Here is a 19,913-nt window from a genome sequence, read left to right as displayed (position 1 = left end):
GCCTGAAGTAATCCCTAAGCATTGCTGAGTGTGCCCCTGCCAAAAGAAATACAAAGCCTTGCCCCGCCACCTCCCCCCCACCATACCAACCTACCTAGGTGGAACCCCCAGAGCGCTGTAGAGCAGGGCCTGAGCTTGAATGTTGCTCTTCCTAGTCCAACCTCTCTTCCCCAGACCAGCTCAGGGGTATTATACTTAAGTACCTGAAAGAGTTTGAACTAGCAATGGACCTATGGAAAGATGACACCTAGGGGGACAGGGCTGAAGGGGGTGTGGCCCTAGAGCTCCCAGTCAAAGGAGCCTACAGGCTTGGCTGCGTTGGTCTAGATTCACTCCAGCCTTTGCTTCCCGTTCCAAATCACGTTTTCCTAATCACTTGCTCTAAATTTCGTCAGAGCTCTTAGTCACTTATATACGCTGGTGCCTGTCTTCCCATCCGGGCACACTTTCTGCTCATCAAAGACTTCCTGGTCTATCTTACAAGCTTATTATGTTGCTCTCTAAATTTCAGTTGGACAATAAGAACATTATTTTTACAATTCATCATCTTTGGGGGCAGAATTTTGTACCAGCTTCCCTCACAGGCTAACAGCAAGCCGGTGCATTGACTGCCCATTCCTGCTCCAGCCGGCACTACCGGCCATAGGGCATGAGCATCCTCCCTGGAAGCGTCTCAGTGAGGGCTGGGAGAGGAGATCGCACCATGATCACATAGAGGTAAGATGGTCTGAGAGGACAGGCAATGGTTTCTCCTATTGATTGCAACTTTTTTTTTTGTGGCTTTTTTGGGTCACACCCACCGATGCACAGGGGTTACTCCTGGCTCATGCACTCAGGAATTACTCCTGGTGGTGCTTGGGGGACCATATGGGATGCTGGGAATCAAACCCGGATGGACCACGTGCAAGGCAAACACCCTACCTGCTGTGCTATTTCTCCAGCCCAGTTGCAACTTTTCCCGTTTTCCTACACTAGCTCCCTCCACCTCCCTTCCTCCCCACCCTTCTCAGAAATGCTGTACCCTCTGGAGGGCAGATAGGCAAGGAGAGGGTTCTCCATGGTGAGGGCATTTCAAATATTACATAACAATTCACTAAGTGTGTCCATTTTTAATAGCCCCAAACAGGTCTAAGCAGGAAGTGGCCTCTGGGTATAGGCTTTGCTTATGGGAGAGGCCTTGAACTCAATCCTCAATGCTACATGCTCTGACCAACCTTGACATCGCCTCAGCCCTGTTCTGCACCAACAGCTTTCTCATGCAGGCCTCCTCTCCCTCCTCCCTCCTGCTCTTTTCTTTACATACAGAAATCATCAGTTGGTTTTTGTTTCCCCTCTTACATGGTACCAGTGGAGGGACTGCTTGTTTTTCTTCTAAGTACGGGGCCTGGCATATGGGAATTACTGGATTTGTGAGCATTTACTGAGTGAGTGCTCAGGCTCAGTGGTGATGTATTTCCGCCACTCTGAGTACAGTGCAGGGTTCCCAGTGATGATCCCTGCTCAAAGGTGACCTCCCTTGGAGAAAATGGCTCCCAAGTTCCCCAGATCCATAAACACCTTTTCTATTAGTTCCCTGCCTCTCATGGCTCACAAATCACTCTCAAGAAAGGGAAGTCGCCCAGGAAGCCCGGGAAGATCGCTCAAAGGGGAGAAGCTCACGCTTGCATGGGAGAGGCCTTGAGTTTAATCCTCAATGCTACATGCTCTGGCCAACCTTTAGCACCGCCAGATGTGGCCCTGGAGGCTCCAAGCACCAGCTCATCAGCCGTAGTACTGAGCTGCCAGGACTGCACTGCTGGGCCATGTATCATCCAGAACGGCTCCTGAGCACCACAGGGCAGGCCACTATGTGAAAGAAGGGGCCCAGTGGTCCCTACCTGACTATTATTCTCACCTCTAAGTAAGTCTATTTCAAGGATGTATACTATCCTTCTGACTGCAGGAATAGGCTGTGAAGATGAGGAAATAATGGAGCGTTTATTGTTCCATATGAATTTCAGGATTGCTTGATCCATTTTTTTGAAGAATTTCATGGGTATCCTTATAGGGATCGTGTTAAATCTGTATAATGCTTTGGGGAGTATTGCCATTTTGACAATGTTGATTCTCCCCATCCATGAGCAGGGGATATGTTTCCATTTCCTCATGTCCTCTTTGGTACATCTATACAATGAAATACTATGCAGCTGTTAGAAAAGATGAAGTCATGAACTTTGCATATAAGTGGATCAACATGCAAAGTATCATGCTAAGTGAAATGAGCCAGAAAGAGAGGGACAGACATAGAAAGATTGCACTCTTCTGTGGAATATAAAATAACAGAGTAGGAGACTAACACCTAAGAACAGTAGTATATAATACCAGGAGGTTGGCCCCATAGTTTGGAAACTAGCCTCACACGCTGGGGGAAAGGCATCCCAGATAGAGAAGGGAACACCAAGTAAAATGTGATTGGAAATCCCGCATGGGAAGGGAGATGCGTGCTGAAACTACTCTAGTCTACACTAGAGACTGAACATGATGGCCACTCAATACCCCTATTGCAAACCACAACACCCAAAAGGAGAGAGAGAGAGAGAACAAATTGGAATGCCCTGCCACAGAGGCAGGGTGGGGTGGGGGGTATGGGACTGGGGGGCGGGAAGGATATTGGGTGGTGGTGGAGAATGGACACTGGTGGAGGGATGGGCTCTTGAACATTGTTTGAGGGAAACACAAGCACGAAAATGTATAAATCTGTAACTGTACCCTCAAGATGACTCACTAATTAAAAAATAAATAAATGAAAAAAAATGGAGCAAAGTCCTTACCATGGAGGGATAAAAGGAACTGTTAAATGAAGGGCAAGGCTGAGAAGGCATCAAGTTTCTCAGCCTGATGATTGCATGATGTTGCTACAGCTCATGAGGAAACAGTGTGAAATGAGAAACTTTTTCAGAACAAAAATATAGACCCAGAAAGGTAGAAAGACACAATCAATCCCTTTTCATGGATTCATGAGTAATTTATAGGCATTACTGAAAGTTAATTTCATTTGTATCTAGGTGAGGATAGTTAAGAAAGGGGGAAAATAATAAAAAAAAAATGACTCATGGGGGCCAAAGGGATAGTACAATGGGCAAGGGGCTTGCTTTGCATGCAGCTGACCCAGGTTCAATTCCTGGCATCCTATATGCTCCCTCTGAGTGGTAACTTCAAGGCAATTAGTTTAAGAGTAGGAACAATGTACTGTTCAAGAACTGGTCACTTTAAGAACCTTCAGTTGCCATTGGGGCTGGAGCAACAGTTTAGCGAGAAGGGCATTTGCCTTATAGATGGCTGACCTGAGTTCAAAACGCAGCACACCACAAGTCTCCTGACAAGGAGTGATCCCTGAGCACTGCCATGTATGGCCCAAGAACTAAAAACAAAAACAAAACAAATAGAAAGAACCTTCCCCTGACAGCAGTTTGAAATAAATGGACACATTAGAAACAAAATTTTATAAGAAATGTTTATTAATTATCATCTCAAAAAAAATACTCTTTCCTTGGGGTTGGTCTATGACAGTTTTAGGCTGTTAAATACACTGAAACTATGAGCTACATGATGAAACAGTACATAGAGCTTCTATGTGGTAAGCTAGACATGTCTCCAGTGCCCGCCAGCACAACAAGGCAGCATTTCCTATGACTAGATGTGGCAGTAAGTGGATACAATCTAGTGGAGCTGTCACTAGAAAAGCCCTTGGGCACAAGATCCACAGGATCCAAGGGCTGCCCAAGCCAACTGTTCTCTTACTTTCTGATGCCTATGACCATAACTAGTAGTTTTCAGGAGAAGCAAAGAGCAGGAATTATTTATCTTTGACTTTTGAGCAGATGTAATACCAGTTCTTCATCCTCTGCTAAAGTTAGGCCCGTGTCCAAGGGCTCCAGAACTTCCCACTTGGTCTTCTTTCTGTTTCGACTTGTGGGTCCCCCATCTTCCAATTCACTGTTGTTCCGTTTCCTTGTTCCCTGTTTCTTCTGGGTATCACTGGTGGGAAAAAATCCAATGATTTACTTTACTGAAAGTGAATTTCAAAATCAAACACTTGACAAAGAGCAAAATTTTCAATAAGATACCAGTTTTACAATATTCATGAGCGAGAAACCACAGTATCATGATGTCTGTGTCATAACTAAGTCTGCTCCCCTGGACATGTGGGGAAGATCACTGTCCTGTCATGTGTATGTACAGTTTCATGTAGTCCTTTCAGCAATCCTAGGAAGGTATGGGCTGTATCATCCACAATGAATGAGCATGCAAAGTTCCATGGTCTGCTTGCTTTGCCATATCAAACAGCCTCTACATACAGTGGTTATCAGTTGTAGACTAACAGACATTAGGTACTGAATGTGATAGCTCATGAGTGAAACAGAATCTGTGATATTAAATTGCAAATTACTTGACATCAAAACAATTTCCCTTCTTTGAAATCTGTACCTAAGACACAGTTTTAAGAAAATACACATTACTGCAGTTCTGCACACAATTAAGACAAAGACCATTTAAAATAAATCAGGCTTGTTTCTGAAGGTAGAGAAAAATCACTTGATATATTAAAATGCAAAAGCAAAACCTAGTGAAAGCATTTAGAGATAAAACACCACCATGTTAAAAATTACCCAGTTATTGGGTACAGGATAAACATTTAAAAGACAGCTCAGCAATGGCAGTAGAAAATATTTCCCAAGGGCTCTGACATGGACCTCTGCGCTTTCCACAGGTAAGTCATTAAGTCTCATGGAAATCCTCAGTGTGTTCAGCATTAGCCTCATTCCACAATGTGGTTAAAAGAAGTTCAGTGACTGGACACTGATTACACAAATGGGATTTGAATCCAGAGCTGAATGATTCAGACCTAAATCAGGCTACTGACAGAGTAAGTTGATTCATTTATCAACATTTAGATGAAAGCATTCAAAGAATTGGCCATAGAAAAAAGCTTTAGATTGGCACTGACACAATCAGACCCTGGCTAAATAATTAAGATTTTCTAAGTCTCAGTTTTCTCATATGTAAAGACATAGATTAAACAGCTTACTTAGAGGAACTTTCTGTTAAGAATAAAGTAAAATTATATAAATGATATTTTCCTTTCTACTTTAAACTATTCCTTCTCAAATAGATTACACTGATATTAATAATGAACAGCAACAAGTACATGGTATATTCCAAAAGAGAACAAAGTGTTCAATCCCAACTACCTACTTTAAGAAGACTGCCTGGATGCACACTCATCAGCACATCTATTTCCTGTCAGACTGAAGAGAGACTTAATAATGTTCCCTACTCACACCCCAGAAACACCCAATGCCAAAAGACTCAACAGTCATTCTCTTTCTTCATGGGAGTAGAGCCAAACTAGACAGCATATGAAGTTATTTAACCCGGAAATAACAACATTTTTTAAAGGTGCCTCAAGAGTTGGACATGAAACAGTTTCCTATGACGGGAATTCAGTCAGCAAAGATTTAAAGTAGTGAAGAGGGACCTTTTAAAAAAAGGATTCAGGGGGACTGAAGTGATAGCACAGTGGGTAGGACATTTGCCTTGCATGACCCGGGTTCGATTCCCAGTGTTCCAAAAGGTCCCCCGAGCAACGCCAGGAGTAATTCCAGAGTGCATGAGCCAGGAGTAACCCCTGTGCATCGCCAGGTGTGACCCAAAAAGAAAAAAAAAAGATTCAGTCTTAACTTGTTTATGAGTATGGCCAGTCCTGCATCAATTCCGCTGGGCTGTAGTGATATGATTTATTTGGTTCTAGGTAATACTGATTTTAGCTTTGTATGTACTTCAAGTGCTTTTCAGAGTGGCTCATCAGAACCAACCTAATTAGTGGGCTTTACTAAGCATCTTTTCTTAATGTGCTCTGGCAGGTTATATTCCCTGTAGGAAATGATTGGCTTAGATAATAACAATAAGATGAAAATTTTATGTAGCCTAAATATTTTCACAATTAGCAGCTTTGCTGTTTTATGGACAAGTTTAAATTCTAGAAAAATATCTCATACTGTTTTTCATAGCAAAGAGGCAGGAACTTGATAAAAAAAATTATTTCAAAATGGTATAGATGATTCATAGGTAATTTATCCCAAAGGAAGATTAACATAATAATGAATTTAGAAAACAATTAGCAGGGAGTTAAATATGGTCATAATCTAGTCTCTTTAGAAAAGGCCTTTCCCAAATGCTATGGTATTAGAGAGTGACATCATGACATTCAGCATTCATGCCCCCTATTATCTGGCCTCCTCACACAGACCAAAGTGACTTTGTGAACCTGCGGGGTCCAGCACTATCCACCAGCATGAGACCCAACCCTGCACTGGATGAAAGAAACACAGACCTCCATACTGGCTGTGACTCCTGCAGAGATTCTAGTACATCACCCACTACTCTCTCCAACCTGGCTTTCCTAGATCCTTGTCTGCTCCCAATAGTGGTAATGAGAGAAAATTATAGCAAACAGCTAGTGAGCACAACATGAAATCAGTGAGCCCAGGAGAAAGCAAAAACGTCCATTTCAGTGCCACTGCTGGGAAAACGAAAGGGGGGTGTCAACATTCAGCCTGGTGTATTGTAGAATCAGGATAAGCATATAAGTTTCTGTGAGAAGAAGAAGAAGCAGGGAATGGATGTATCCATAGGTCTGAGAAAGCCACATAACCCTAGCAGGGCTGACGACAGAAAGTTTCTTTCTAGATAAAAAAACTGAAGAAGGTAACAGCTTTTCCAAGTGTGAAGAAAGCAACACAAATCTTCTACAAATATAAAAAAGTCAAGGAAATACGACCCCATCAAGTAACCACAATATTTTTCTAGTAGTCAATATCAAAAGACATGATAATCTGTAACAAACCAATGCAAAAATCAAAACAGGTCTGTTGGAGAAGCTCAGAATGTGTGTATGATCCATAGAAAGAAAATTCTGCAGAATCAGAAAAACAATAATGAACAAAATGAAAAATTTAACAAGAGAAAAAAAATTCTAGATCTAGAGAATGTTATGAATTATAAAAAAAGCTGTAATAGGATAAACAGAAAAATGAAAAAAGCAGAACAAAGATCTGTGAGTTACAGACAAGAATTCTGAAACAATTTGAAATTCTTAGAAGAAAGAGAGAAGAAAGAGAAAAGTGAAAAGTGCAGAAAGCCTACATGATTTGATCTGTGGCATAATTTAAAAAGAAACAACTGGGAAATTACTGGATCCTAGGAGGAGAAGAGAAAGAGTGGGCAGAAAGTTTGTTTCAAGAAATTAGATCTAAGAACTTCTCAATTTGGGGTAAAAGACTGGAACATCTAAATTCATGAAGCTCATAGGCCCCCAAACTCAACTTGAGATCTCAAAGACATAGTACTGGATAACTGTCAAAAGTCAAAGCCAGAATCTTAAAAGAATGAGGGGAAAAAAATCTTACCCTGTGCCAGGAGATTTCCATAAGCTATCAGTGGACATCTCAACAGAAATCTTACAGGCCAGTAAGAATTGGGATGATATCAAAATACTGAAGGAAAAATCTGTCAGCCGAACACTCTGTATGGCAGAGTTATCTTTCAGGAAAGAAGAGACACTATTCGGTGGAGGGATATGAAGGAAGCCACTAGACCTACTTTGCAAAGAATGCTGAAAGAAGTCAAAGTTTAAGTGAAAGACATAAAAATATCCAATACACTTGTAAATTCAGAGCATGCTAACAGCATTGATATGGTGGCATGTTCATCTCTTAATACTAATGTAAAGGATAAAAGTGAGGTTAGTTTTAGCCCTATTTAGTTACTGAGAGCTTTATTGAATCCAATTTAAGTGGGACTGCTTTATCATCACATATAATAATGGAGTCATAGTTCCTTGGTTATTAAATTACTTTCTGTAAATGATGGGGTGGGTTCGCAAATCTTCTAATTAAAGGTTATATTAAATAATATTGCAAGCCAACAGTCAACGAAAAACAAAGTTCTATTAGGTGTTCATGCATCATGGGAAAGTTTGCTAAATAGACAGTGGAACTCTAAAAGTAAAAGTATGCTGAAAGTGAGGTCAAAAGGACCAATTTACTGCTCAATATGAGCATCATACAGCATATTGGTTGATAAAACATGGGTTCAGAATCAAAGGCACAGCTCAGAGGACTATAAAACCAAAAAATAATAAGAGCAGAAGAATTCAGGTTCTGCAGTAATTAAAATAATCCTGCAGTCACTTAAATAACAAAAAGATGTGATTAGGAATGTCTGCTGTATTAAAGAACCCTACAACAAAACAAAAATGAAAAATGTTTTATCAAAACCAATAACAGGACAATCTTCAATGACCTTTAATGTGTGTGTGTGTGTGTGTGTGTGTGTGAGAAAACAGGTACCCAAATGCTTGTCAGAATGCCTAAAGTTTTGAGCCAATCTGTTTACAGGCAATACTTAAGAGAAAAAGATTATAAAACTGGAGTATGAGTAACACTTTGAAAGTTTAGTAATTAAGTAATTAAATGAAATGTAGCTTTCTCAGTGCACAACTCAAACTTCAAAATCCTTTGAGAAACCTGAACTGTTTTTTTTCTATTGTTTTAACTTTCTATTCTTAACACGTAGTTAGGGACCCAGAGTAAGTGTAGTCTGCTTACATTTATGAGAAACAAAAGAAGACCTGAAATGGTATGTCCACTTGCGCGCATGCACACACATGCACACACGAGCCTTCCACAGGGCTCCTCCTGGCACTCCACATGCGTGGTCTTGGCTCAGGTGATCAGAGACACTGGCCTTTCATAAAAATGGTACCTCCCTTGCTTTAACACCATCAAGACTACTTCATCTTCCAAACTCTGGAAAGGTGTCCAAATTCGGCTTCAGAAGTGATCCCTCTCCTCTGAGTCCCCATAGCCTTTACTTATTATTCTTTCTGCACCTAGCATTCTTAACTCTAGTTAGATTTTTCTTCTTTTTATTTGTCTGCATCTTAACTCCCAATTAGAGTGGAAACTGAGTGGGAATGCAAATTACTTCAACCTTTCTGGAGCACAATTTGGCAGTGTCTTTGAAAAAAAATCTTTCAAGTATGCATGCCCAACAATTTCTCTTCTGGGAGATTATCCCAATGAAATTTAGGATGTAAATAATAATTTCACTGCAAGAATATTCAAGAAATAATATCTAGTTCAAATGAAATTAGGACTCATTTTAATTAAATAAATTTAATTTCAGGAATATTAAGTTTCAGAAAGTTGAAAAACCAAATGTCCAACCATAAGCGGAGTAATTATGGGTTATAGAGCTACACATGAAACCCTATGCAGTTATTTAAAATGTTTTAGTAATTTACTGATGCTGAAGAAGTTATAAAACCATATGAAATAGAAATACATTCTTGGTTTTTTGGGTTTTTTTTTGCTTTTTAGGTCACACCCGGCAATGCACAGGGGTTACTCCTGGCTCTGCACTCAGGAATTACCCCTGGCGCTGCTCAGGGGACCATATGGGATGCTGGGAATCGAACCCAGGTCGGCCGCGTAGAAGGCAAACGCCCTACCCGCTGTGCTATTGCTCCAGCCCCTACATTCTTGTTTTTTAAAGGTTGATGTATATTTACACCTAAAAGATTTAAAAATTTTTTATTTAATTTAAATTTCATAATCTTTATTGGTGTACTGTGATATATAATACTTCAACACTGGTTTCATGCATACATCATTCCAATACCACACCAATCCCTAGAGTATCTATCCATTTCCCTCCAGCAGGGATCCAAAGGCTGCACCTGTTCAAGCCTGTCTCAAGCAAACTAAGTTCTGAGTCTGACCTCTCTGCTCCCACCCTTGGATGGTTTTTAAATACTCTTCCAGGTGGTATTTCAATAGCATAGTTATATTACTGTGTTGCAAAGGGGAAAACAATTACGTTTGAAGGGAAAATTGATTCTAAGTGGAAAGGTAGATGTCAATCACACGCCATAATTCCAAGTTTCAAATTAGAGGAGGTGTGCATCCCAGATTTTAACCTGGGTCTCTGCATCCACTGAAGAATGGGGGACAGGACATACTTGAATGTGTCACAGGTTATTATCACTATTTCAATAGCACTTGTCACTATGTGCCAGACACTGAGTTCTGTGATTTCTATGCTTTGGGCTAGATATTAACTGATATTTGTAAATACTCAACACCTTAGAAGTTTGTAGAGGTTGGAAATTATAGCACTTAGTTACGGTTGAATGCAAAAGTTTCTCTGATGATGAAAATGCTGGAGGTCACTAGGCTAGACTCAAGAATTACACTTCATGCGAAGGGCTTTGTGGACGCTTTAGACAGCTCTGCTTTTCACTTCACATATTGGACCTTTAATAACAGGTAACACCTCCACTAACTCCATTCCCTCCAAAAAACCAGTCTGCAGAAAACCAGTCTTCTGCAAATGGGGTCCTTATTGAAATACCCATGTATCCCAGGCAACATTTCTCTTATTTCTGCCAACCCCACAATGTACCTAAGGATGATTTATCTGTAGGTCATATTGTGGTTCTTATAATTCTTCATAAAAATGTTGGTGACTACCTGTCACTATAATTTAGTGTAATCTTGAGGACAATAATGAGGCAGAGGCTTATCCCATGTAATATAATGCCTACGCTGCATTATATCTCATTGTATATGCCTTTGCTTCTTTTGCACTACTTTTTATTTCTTGAGTGTGCTCAAGGTTCTCAACTTTTTTTTGTCTCAGTATACCTGTAAGTCCCTTTTCTGTTTGACAATTATTTAAATCTTTATTCTCATAAATTGTTATTCTCATGTCATGGGCTGGAGTGACAGCACAGTGGTAGGGCGTTTGCCTTGCAGGCGCCCAACCCAGGTTCGATCCCTTCGCCTCTCTTGGAGAGCCCGGCAAGCCACCCGTGGTGTATTCGATATGCCAAAAAACAGTAACAAGTCTCACAATGGAGACGTTACTGATGCCCGCTCAAGCAAATTGATGAGCAATGGAATGACAGTGATAGTGATAGTGATTCTCATGTCACATCTTCCTCAAAGATTCTTCCTTACTTCATAACAACTTATGCACTAAGTCTCTTCCAGGGCACTCCTGAACGGTCTTTTTAAAAATTTTTTTAAAAATTTTATTGAATCACCGTGAGATAGTTACAAGCTTTCATGTTTGGGTTACAATCTCACAACGATCAAAAACACCCATCCCTCCACCAGTGCACATTCCCCACCACCAATATCCCGGGCCCCCCCTTTCCCACCCTCCCTCTGCCTCTAAGGCAGACAGTATTCCCCATACTCTCTCTTTACTTTTGGGCATTATAGCTTGCAACAAATACACTGAGAGGTCATCATGTTTGGTCCATTATCTACTTTCAGCATGCATCTCCGATCCCAACTGGTTCCTCCAGCCATCATTTTCTTAGTGATTCCTTCTCTATTCCATCTGCCTTCTCCCCTCCGCTCATGAGGCAGTCTTCCAGCTATGGGGCAATCCCCCTGGCCCTTGTATCTACTGTCCTTGGGTGTCAGCCTCATGTGATGCTACTGTACACTTCACAAATGAGTGCAGTCCCTCTATGTCTGTCCCTCTGTTTCTGACTCATTTCACTTAGCACGATACTCTCCATGTTTATCCATTTATAAGCAAATTTCATGACTTCATCTCTCCTAACAGCTGCAATTCCATTGTGTAGATGTACCAAAGTTTCTTTAACCAGTCATCTGTTTTAGGGCACTCGGGTTGTTTCCATATTTTACTTCTGAACGATATTACAGTATAGATCTTGTTCCTACCATGTTAGTTTTTGGTTCCGGGGCTGCACTCCATGCTCAGGGCTTACTCCTGGAAGCACTACGTGATATCAAGAATCAAACTCGGGTCAGGTGGGTGTAACACAAGAGCCTCTGCTGTACTACCTCTCCAGAGCTCCACGTTTGGGTTTTTTCTTTCATTTTCTTTTTTTTTTTTTTAAATGTCTAAGACTGTTTTTCTTCTTCCTTTCTGGAGAAGATTTGAATAAAGCAGTCATTCTCTAAACACCTACTCATCTGAATGATAAAAAGCTGGTATTGTTGGGGATGGGGATGTGTGAAGTTCCAAAAACTACAGCCACAACCAAAGGCAGGCAAAGAACCCACTGATTTGGCTTCTTGTTCAATTTCCAAAAGATCACAGAGGAGAGTACGAAGCTCGGAGCATCTGAGAGCACTAAGGCTAGTCTGTAGATTCTCTCTGCTGACCAATCCTTTGTATTTAAAGGCTCATATTTCCAGTATTATAAAATGGCTTTGCACATGCTTTCCAAAATTATAGAAATAATCATATTATGGCTAAACTCAACAATTCATTTTTGCAAACATATGACTTCCATTGAGTTGATATTCTATTTGTGGCCAGTTACAATTTTACCATTACTGGGCTGGTAATGTAGCTTAATGGTAAAGTGAATTCTTTGCCAGTTAGACCCCCAACACTAATAATAATAATAATAATAATAATAATAATAATAATAATAATAATAATAATAGTAGTAGTAGTAGTAGCAGTAATAAATTTACCACAACTATAGCTTTGCATGAGATGTACTGAGCAACATTTAAATTTTAAGGTTACTACTCTAACCTTGATTATATTTTGTCCCCCCCACAAAAAAAAAAACAAGAAAGAAGGAAAGAAAGGGAGGGGGAGGGTGGGCGGGCAGGCAGGTGAGAGAAAGGAAGGATGCACCTTGAGTCTAAATTTCTTTCCCAACCAGATTAGTGTGTAACAATCAGCTTCAACATATCTCTACTCACATCTTTAAAGACAGCTCAAAACTCAAACACATCTTCTTGCCAGCATAATCCTTTCTCATGAGCTGCCACTTCGTGGACTAGAATAACAACTATCCTAATTTCCTATCCTCACCACCTTTTACAACATCAAACAGCATCACAGGAAACATGACTGAAGAATGAGAAGATGAAAAAGAAATCTAGGGACCTCTACTGGCATGATTTAACTAATCATGACTGAGAAATTATGAGGGTACATATAGAAATTCCAATCAACTGTCCCAGCAATTCATTGTCATAGTAATGCAATGTCACAGCATGAATTATTCTTCCTTCTTAAACAGAAGGTTTTGTTTTGTTTTTTAATTCTTCAAGTCTCATCTCAGGGAAATTAATTCTAATCACTTCATCAAAAGTCGATCTCTGATTTCCTGTAACTCCCACAGCTATCACTATTTACTTCTTCATGCCCCCACTATCTTACACTTCATGAGGACAGGAATCTAGGCTCTCTTTGGCACTGCTCTATGCCCAGTAACAGGACTATTCCATTAGGAGAATAAGCAGAATGGGTATTTTCCACACTTCAATTTGGCAATACACACTCTCTACCTGTATGTTGAATGCAATATGTTATATCGCATTGTTTTCACTGTATTATTCATCCTTGCGAGGGGCCATGCTAATCTTCTCTGTATCGTTCCAATTTTAGTATATGGGCTGGAGCGATAGCACAGCGGTTGGGCGTTCGCCTTTCACGCGGCCGACCTGAGTTTGATTCCTCCGCCCCTCTCAGAGAGCCTGGCAAGCTACCCGTGTGTATTGGATATGCCAAAAACAGTAACAATAAGTCTCAATGAGAGACATTACTGGTGCCTGCTCGAACAAATCGATGAGCAACGGGATGACAGTGATGATGATGTACTGTTCATCATTTGCACCTATTGTCTTTTCAGAACCTGCCGTAAGAAAATCTATTCCAATAATTTTGTAAATTCATTTAAAAATTACTCACATAGTTTTTGCTTTTAGTAGTTAAAATGATTGCCATATGTTAATTTCCCTATTTCCTAGTATCAGACTCCACTTTCCTTTTACCCACTTTAGATCTACATAAGATCTACATAATCGCTCTGTAAGGTAAGGATTATCTTCATTTGACTAGTGAAGAAGATTGAGGATCAGAGTGACTAAGTTCCCCAACATGAACAATTTATAAAAAAGAGTAAGATTTTAATTCAGGTCTGTCTGACTTCAGAACCCAGTTGTCCCACAGGGCCAAGTAACCTACCTTTGTTCTAAGAGAGATTTAACTTTACAAGACTACTTCTCTCCCAGTGTGAAGCTGATGATAATACAGTCCATGGATCAACCACCCCAAACTACATGCAACAGTGTATGTGGGCCAGGCATTCAGTCTCTTGGTTCCCAGAACTCCACACAATTCACATCTTACATCTGCCAGACCAACTATGCTTGTAATTTCTAAGACCAATTACCCAGAACCAGACCTCTGTTAAATTTCTAAGTGTTGAGAGGAAAAAGTCAAAGGAGAAGAGATTGATTCACTGTCATAATATTTTCCCACGCAGAAGAAACTAGTAAGGCATACTTCACTTGAATTTTTAATTCTTCAGTCTTAGGAAGCTTTAGCCAACAGCTGCACAGATGTGGAAAGAGGTGGGACCAATAACATGTTACAAGAAAAACACATTAGTACCTGTCATGAAAGGGAAGATGAGTGATTGTTAAACGCCATTTTTTAAGTGGAGTGGGAATGAACTCTATCCAATCAAAGGAGAGCAGAATGCTCCTCTCCTCTCCCCGCCCAACCATCAGTTAATTTGCATTCCCTGGGCTGTAAGAATTCTGCCATCAGAATCTCTATTCTGAGCCTCAAGAATGCCCCAAGCACTGTCTGTTATAGGACTCTAGGCACGGCATCACAGCAAAAAGCAACTGCTGGTGAAACCTGTCAACATCTTTCATGGTTGTATGTGGGGCATTGCAGAAACAGTGAGAGACAATGAGCATTCAACTTTCATGGATGCTGGGAGAAGCAGTTCCAAAAATGAAATTATAAGACGGCCACCCAAATCACTCGGAACTCTAAAGCCTGACACTTTCCCAGAGAGTGTAGCCATATGATAGCGGTTGGCAAAGCTGCACGTAGGAGCTCCGCCTTCTGCAGTGGCTGTGTTTATTCATGGAGATCAGGAGTGTGCAGTTTGCCTACGTAGCCACACAAAAGAGAGGCTCAGCATCATTGTACCAGCCTCCCTAGCAGCAAGACAAAAGGCAGGCCCAGGAGCTGCTGGAAGAAAGCACATTCCCTTCACTAGAGACCCTGCAGCTTCCTAGGCACCAGTCTTTTGCTCTCCTTTTCTGAAAGGCCAAGAACAGAAATCAGGTGGAAGAACGGATTGCTCTCACTGCAAGCAAGCTGAGGCTGGAGGTAAGAAGAGGAAGATTCACTCACAGAAGCCCCCCGGGGGTCATTCTGGAACAAGCTGCCAAGCTGTCTGTGGAAAGCAACTGAGAGTTCGGAGCCCCAGTCTAGTTTGTATTCTTTTTCCATATGAAACTCTCCTTCTTATATTCATAGCAATAAACAGTCTTTTCCCCACAAAATTTTAAGTTAAAAGTGAACCTGGGACTAAAAAGAAAATTCAGAAATCTTTAAATCCATCTAGAAGTAATTGCATTTTGGCAAATATGTCATGCCACAGACTTTCCTTCTTATCATAAATTTCAATTTACAAGGCCAGGGCAACAGTCCTAATGAAGATTAATTACTGCAGTACATTTGACAAAATCTGCTGAGCTTCCTTCTGATGGTGAAGGATACTGCAGATAGAAATTGAAGTGAAAATGTCTGATATCCTTGATGTATGTCTTTTCTAGGTGCTAAGGGGAAAAAAAAACCCTTGTAAAAACAATTTAAGTCAAAGAAAATATGAACTGGCTCGGCATTCAATACAAACAACCGCAAGGGCAGAAGGAAAGATGTCATTCTGAAAAAGCCTAGGATTCAGAAAATCAGAGAAGGCTGAGGGTAGTGAGGAGACGAAAGGCAGAAGACTGCATCAGAGCGCTAGTTCACGCATCAATTTTCTTCTAAAATGCACACATCATTTGAGATTGAAAAAACGTTTGGGTCTTCAGTCTCTGTTTTTTTGGGTTGGTACATCCCTTTGAAACGAGAAGAGTCAGAATCACTTCTCCCGATAAACACATGGAACTGACTCATGTGTTTAACATGTCTCACGCATGGCTGTGTGCATCCCCACAACACAAGTTTGCATAAAATGTCAAGATGGTCAAAATTCCTTTCCCCTCAAGCTCAGCCAGAGTCCAGGTCAGGATTTTTTCCTTCTCTACAGAGATTTAGAACATACAATTATTTTTTTCTCCAAAATTAAAAATTTTAAACAACTAGTAAGGTTGGTTTTTATCATGTACCTTTCTTGCTATCTATATGCCTACATACAGAACAGCTGTGCCCTGCAAAGGCACATCAACTTCTCTCCTCAAACCACTTCAAAGATTAGTTTTCAATATTTGAGACCATCACCCAGCAAACATGTCCACAATGTTCTAGTTATCTGGCAAAATGAACTTATCAGTATAGTCTTCCCCTTCATTGGTCCTTCAAACCACTTCATGAGAAAATCCAGTCTTCAACAGATTCACTCAAACAGGGTCACTTGAATGACAGAAAGAAAGGCCAACAATACAATAAGCAAACACTTCCACAGGTACAACCAAAACTTCTTTTAAAAGATGCTTAAGGAAATTACTGTTAAATAAAATAATAAAAATGTTATCCATTCATAAGGCCCTGTGTGCATTCCGCAGGAAGCAATATAAAATGAAAAAAAAAGGACAGTGCCAGCCTCAGCAGTTTTCAGAAATAAAGCTGACCAATACCAGAATCAGGGCAAGAAAACACTGCTAAGTTCCTTAAGGACTGTGGCACCTGAGCCATTTATCCATCTTCTCAGAAATCCAAGCACTTCTGCAAAATGACAGAATCCGAACAGTCACAGAGCAATGAAGCACTAGAGTAAAACTGAGACTATCAGGATTACTCCACAGCTTAGAAGCCGGCCTCGCATGTTGGGGGAAAAGGCAGCTCAGACAGAGAAGGGACCACCAAGTAAAGGGTGGTAGGAGGGCCCGCTCAGGATGGGAGAGGTGGGCTGAAAGTAGACTATAGACCAAACATGATGGCCACTTAATACCTCTACTGCAAACCACAACACCCAAAAGGAAAGAGAGAGAGAAAAAGGGAATGCCCTGCCACAGAGGCGGGGTGAGGTGGGGGAAAGATGGGGTGGGGGTGGAAGTGGGGGGAGGACAGGGTGAGAGTAGGGGGAGGGATGCTGGGAACACTGGTGGTGGAAAATGGTCACTGGTGGAGGGATGGGCACTCGACCATTGTATGACTGAAACACAAGCATGAAAGTTTTGAGTCTGTAACTGTACCTCATGGTGATTCACTAATAAAAAATTTAAAGAAACAAAAACAAAAACTGAGACTATATATCAGCTACTACTTCCTTCTCTCCTCAATGAGTAGTAACCCTTCTTTCTCTTCCTCTTGCCCTTCCTCCTTGCATCGTTTCCTCTTTCCTTTTCTCATTTCATTTTTCTTGCCACACCCAAAGTGCTCAGGATTTTACTCTTGCCTATGTGCTCAGGAATCACTTGTGGCAGTCTTCCCCCTCCAAGTTCTTTTTTTTTTTTTTAATGCTTTTTAATTGAGTCACCGTGAGAACAGTTACAGGGCTTTCAAGATCAAATCTCAGTCATACAATGATCAAACACCCATCCCTACACCAGTGCACATGTTCCACCACCAAGAACCCCAGAAGACACCCCCCTCCCCTCCAAGTTCTAAGACAAAAAATACTGCCATCCCTCACCCCCAGTATCTGATAAGGAAATGTCTCCATTCATGCTGAACTTGACAGAAAATTCTTTTTAATTTTTTAAGATTAGTGGCAAAAGGCAAAAGACAAAATAATTTAAAAGAAAGTCCAGATTAATTTGTATCACCCCCAATTTACGCAAAGTTCTGAAAAAAGCTTAGTATGAGTTTTGGTAATTCATACAACTTTAAATTTTGTTTAAAAAAAAGAGATGACTGATATTTCTCTTAAAAGTTGCTAGGCATATTGAACACATGGATAATCTCAAGTTAAAATTAAACAACAGGAGACACACTTTCTACTCAATGAATCACGAGTATGACCCGACTCCTTCCCACTTGTGCCCCTCCAAACTAGATTTTCCAATAAATAAGGCTCAAGGGAGTGGGAAGTACAAGTCAGTAGTACATTTTTTAACTATTATATCACTTAGACTTTTAAAAAAACTATTTTCAGCAGTAATTCCTCTAAATTTTTAACATAATAAATAATGCATCATATCCCCCAAACAAAGCAATTACAGGGGAAAGGAAACGTCTTTATGGGAACTTGGCTTACACAGAAGCTCATCTTTGACTCACATGCATTTTTTCCTTAGGTAAAAGGCCTTCCACTTCTTTCCAAAGTTAACTCTACAGTTTTGAGTCAACTCAAAAAAAACAGTAATAGGGCAAAATTAACTGAAGTGATGGCACAGGAGAAAACTTGCAGACACTAGAAATTAAAGAGTTAATCTCTGTAAGAAATAACTTGTAGAGACAGGTTTGTTGCAAAAATAAAATAAAGGTACATGTTTTTTTAAATTTGTGTCTTCACTAGGGCCCCTCGAAGGAGGGTGGGTTGAGTTTCCCTCTGCCCTGAGCAGAGCCCCGGCATCTGAAGACCTTCAGAACCCAGCCACAGCTATGCTCAAGGCCCCTCTCCACATGCCCGGACAAGCCTCACACATGAAGGAACCAGCAGAGGAACCCAGGTGTGTGGGACCCGGGGCTGAGATCTCCAAGCCTGCTCAGATCGGGACTGGGCCTCCTCCACCCAGATCTCCCATCTTCCAGTAGCTAGGCGGTCACACCCACAAACCTCCCCTGGCGCTGTGTAATCCCATTAATGGCCAAGACTATAAAAAAAAAAAAGCTCCTAGAAGTGCGTGGCCACAAATCTCTTATTGTCTACTTCTCCCTCTCAGCAAGATACCAAGAGTATCCTGCCTGCATGGCAGAGTCTGGCAAGCTCACTGTGGTATATTCAATATGCCAAAAACAGTAAAAATGATGATTCCCCTGACCCTGAAAGAGGCTCCATTGAGGCACCGTTGGGAAGGATGAGTAAAGAAAGGCTTCGAAAATCTCAGGGCTAGGACAAATGGAGATGTTACTGATGCCCACTTGAGGCAAATCTATGAACAATGGATGACAGTGATTCAGTGACAGTTTTTAAAATTTGTTTTTGTTAATTGAATCACTGTGAGATACACAGTTACAAAGTTGTTTCCTATTGGGTTTCAATCATACAATGTTCCAACACCCTTCTCTTCACCAGTGTACATTTCCCACTGCCAATGTCTCATTTCCCCTCTGACACCACACCCAGCAGTCTGTCTCTATGGCAGTCTCTCTCTCTCTCTCTCTCTCTCTCTCTCTCTCTCTCTCTCTCTCTCTCTCTCTCTCTCTCTCTCTCTCTCCTTCCCTTCTGCACATTATAGTTTACAATACAGGTACTGAAAGATTAGATTAGCATGTTTATCCCTTTACCTATTTTCACCACTCAGTTCTTTTTTTGGGTGACTCCCGGCATTGCACAGGGGTTACTCCTGGTTCATGCACTCAGGAATTACTCCTGGCAGTACTCAGGGGACCATATGGAATGCTGGTAATCGAACCTGTGTCGACTGCATGCAAGGCAAACACCCTACCTGTTGTGCTATCGCTCCAGCCCCTCAGCACTCAGTTCTTATCCAGAGTGATCATTTCTAGCTATCAAGGTCACAGTGGATTTCTCTATGCTAACTCCCCACCTCTATCACTTGTAGCAATTTCCAACCATGGGCCAGTCTTCCTGGCCAGATTTTTTTTTTTTAATCTGAACAAAAATTTCAAACAAATGAAAACAGAAACAACAATCCTTGATTAGTCTATTGCTTTAAAGCTGCGTCAGACTAGGTAAAAAGAACATCTAGTTAAATTAGATGTGAAACATT

General features: G+C 40.9%; 1 protein-coding gene and 1 non-coding gene across 2 annotated transcripts in view; both read right to left on the bottom strand.

The window, feature by feature from the left end:
• Window positions 1-3,485: 3,485 nt before the first annotated feature.
• DDX10 (DEAD-box helicase 10) overlaps window positions 3,486-19,913 on the bottom strand; it is a 251,787-nt gene continuing 235,359 nt past the window's right edge. The window contains exon 18 of the mRNA XM_004614141.2: window positions 3,486-4,017. Within this exon, the coding sequence (XP_004614198.2) occupies window positions 3,840-4,017 (178 nt within the window). The 3' untranslated portion in view covers window positions 3,486-3,839. The remainder of the gene's footprint in view (window positions 4,018-19,913) is intronic.
• On the bottom strand, window positions 13,409-13,517 carry LOC129403865 (U6 spliceosomal RNA). The gene has a single exon (XR_008629523.1). It is a non-coding gene; the product is annotated as a U6 spliceosomal RNA (small nuclear RNA).

This window comes from Sorex araneus, chromosome 3, assembly GCF_027595985.1.
Source record: "Sorex araneus isolate mSorAra2 chromosome 3, mSorAra2.pri, whole genome shotgun sequence".
Lineage (NCBI taxonomy): Eukaryota > Metazoa > Chordata > Mammalia > Eulipotyphla > Soricidae > Sorex > Sorex araneus.
Note: the sequence above shows the minus strand (reverse complement) of the source record. Positions and strands in the feature narration are given on the sequence as shown.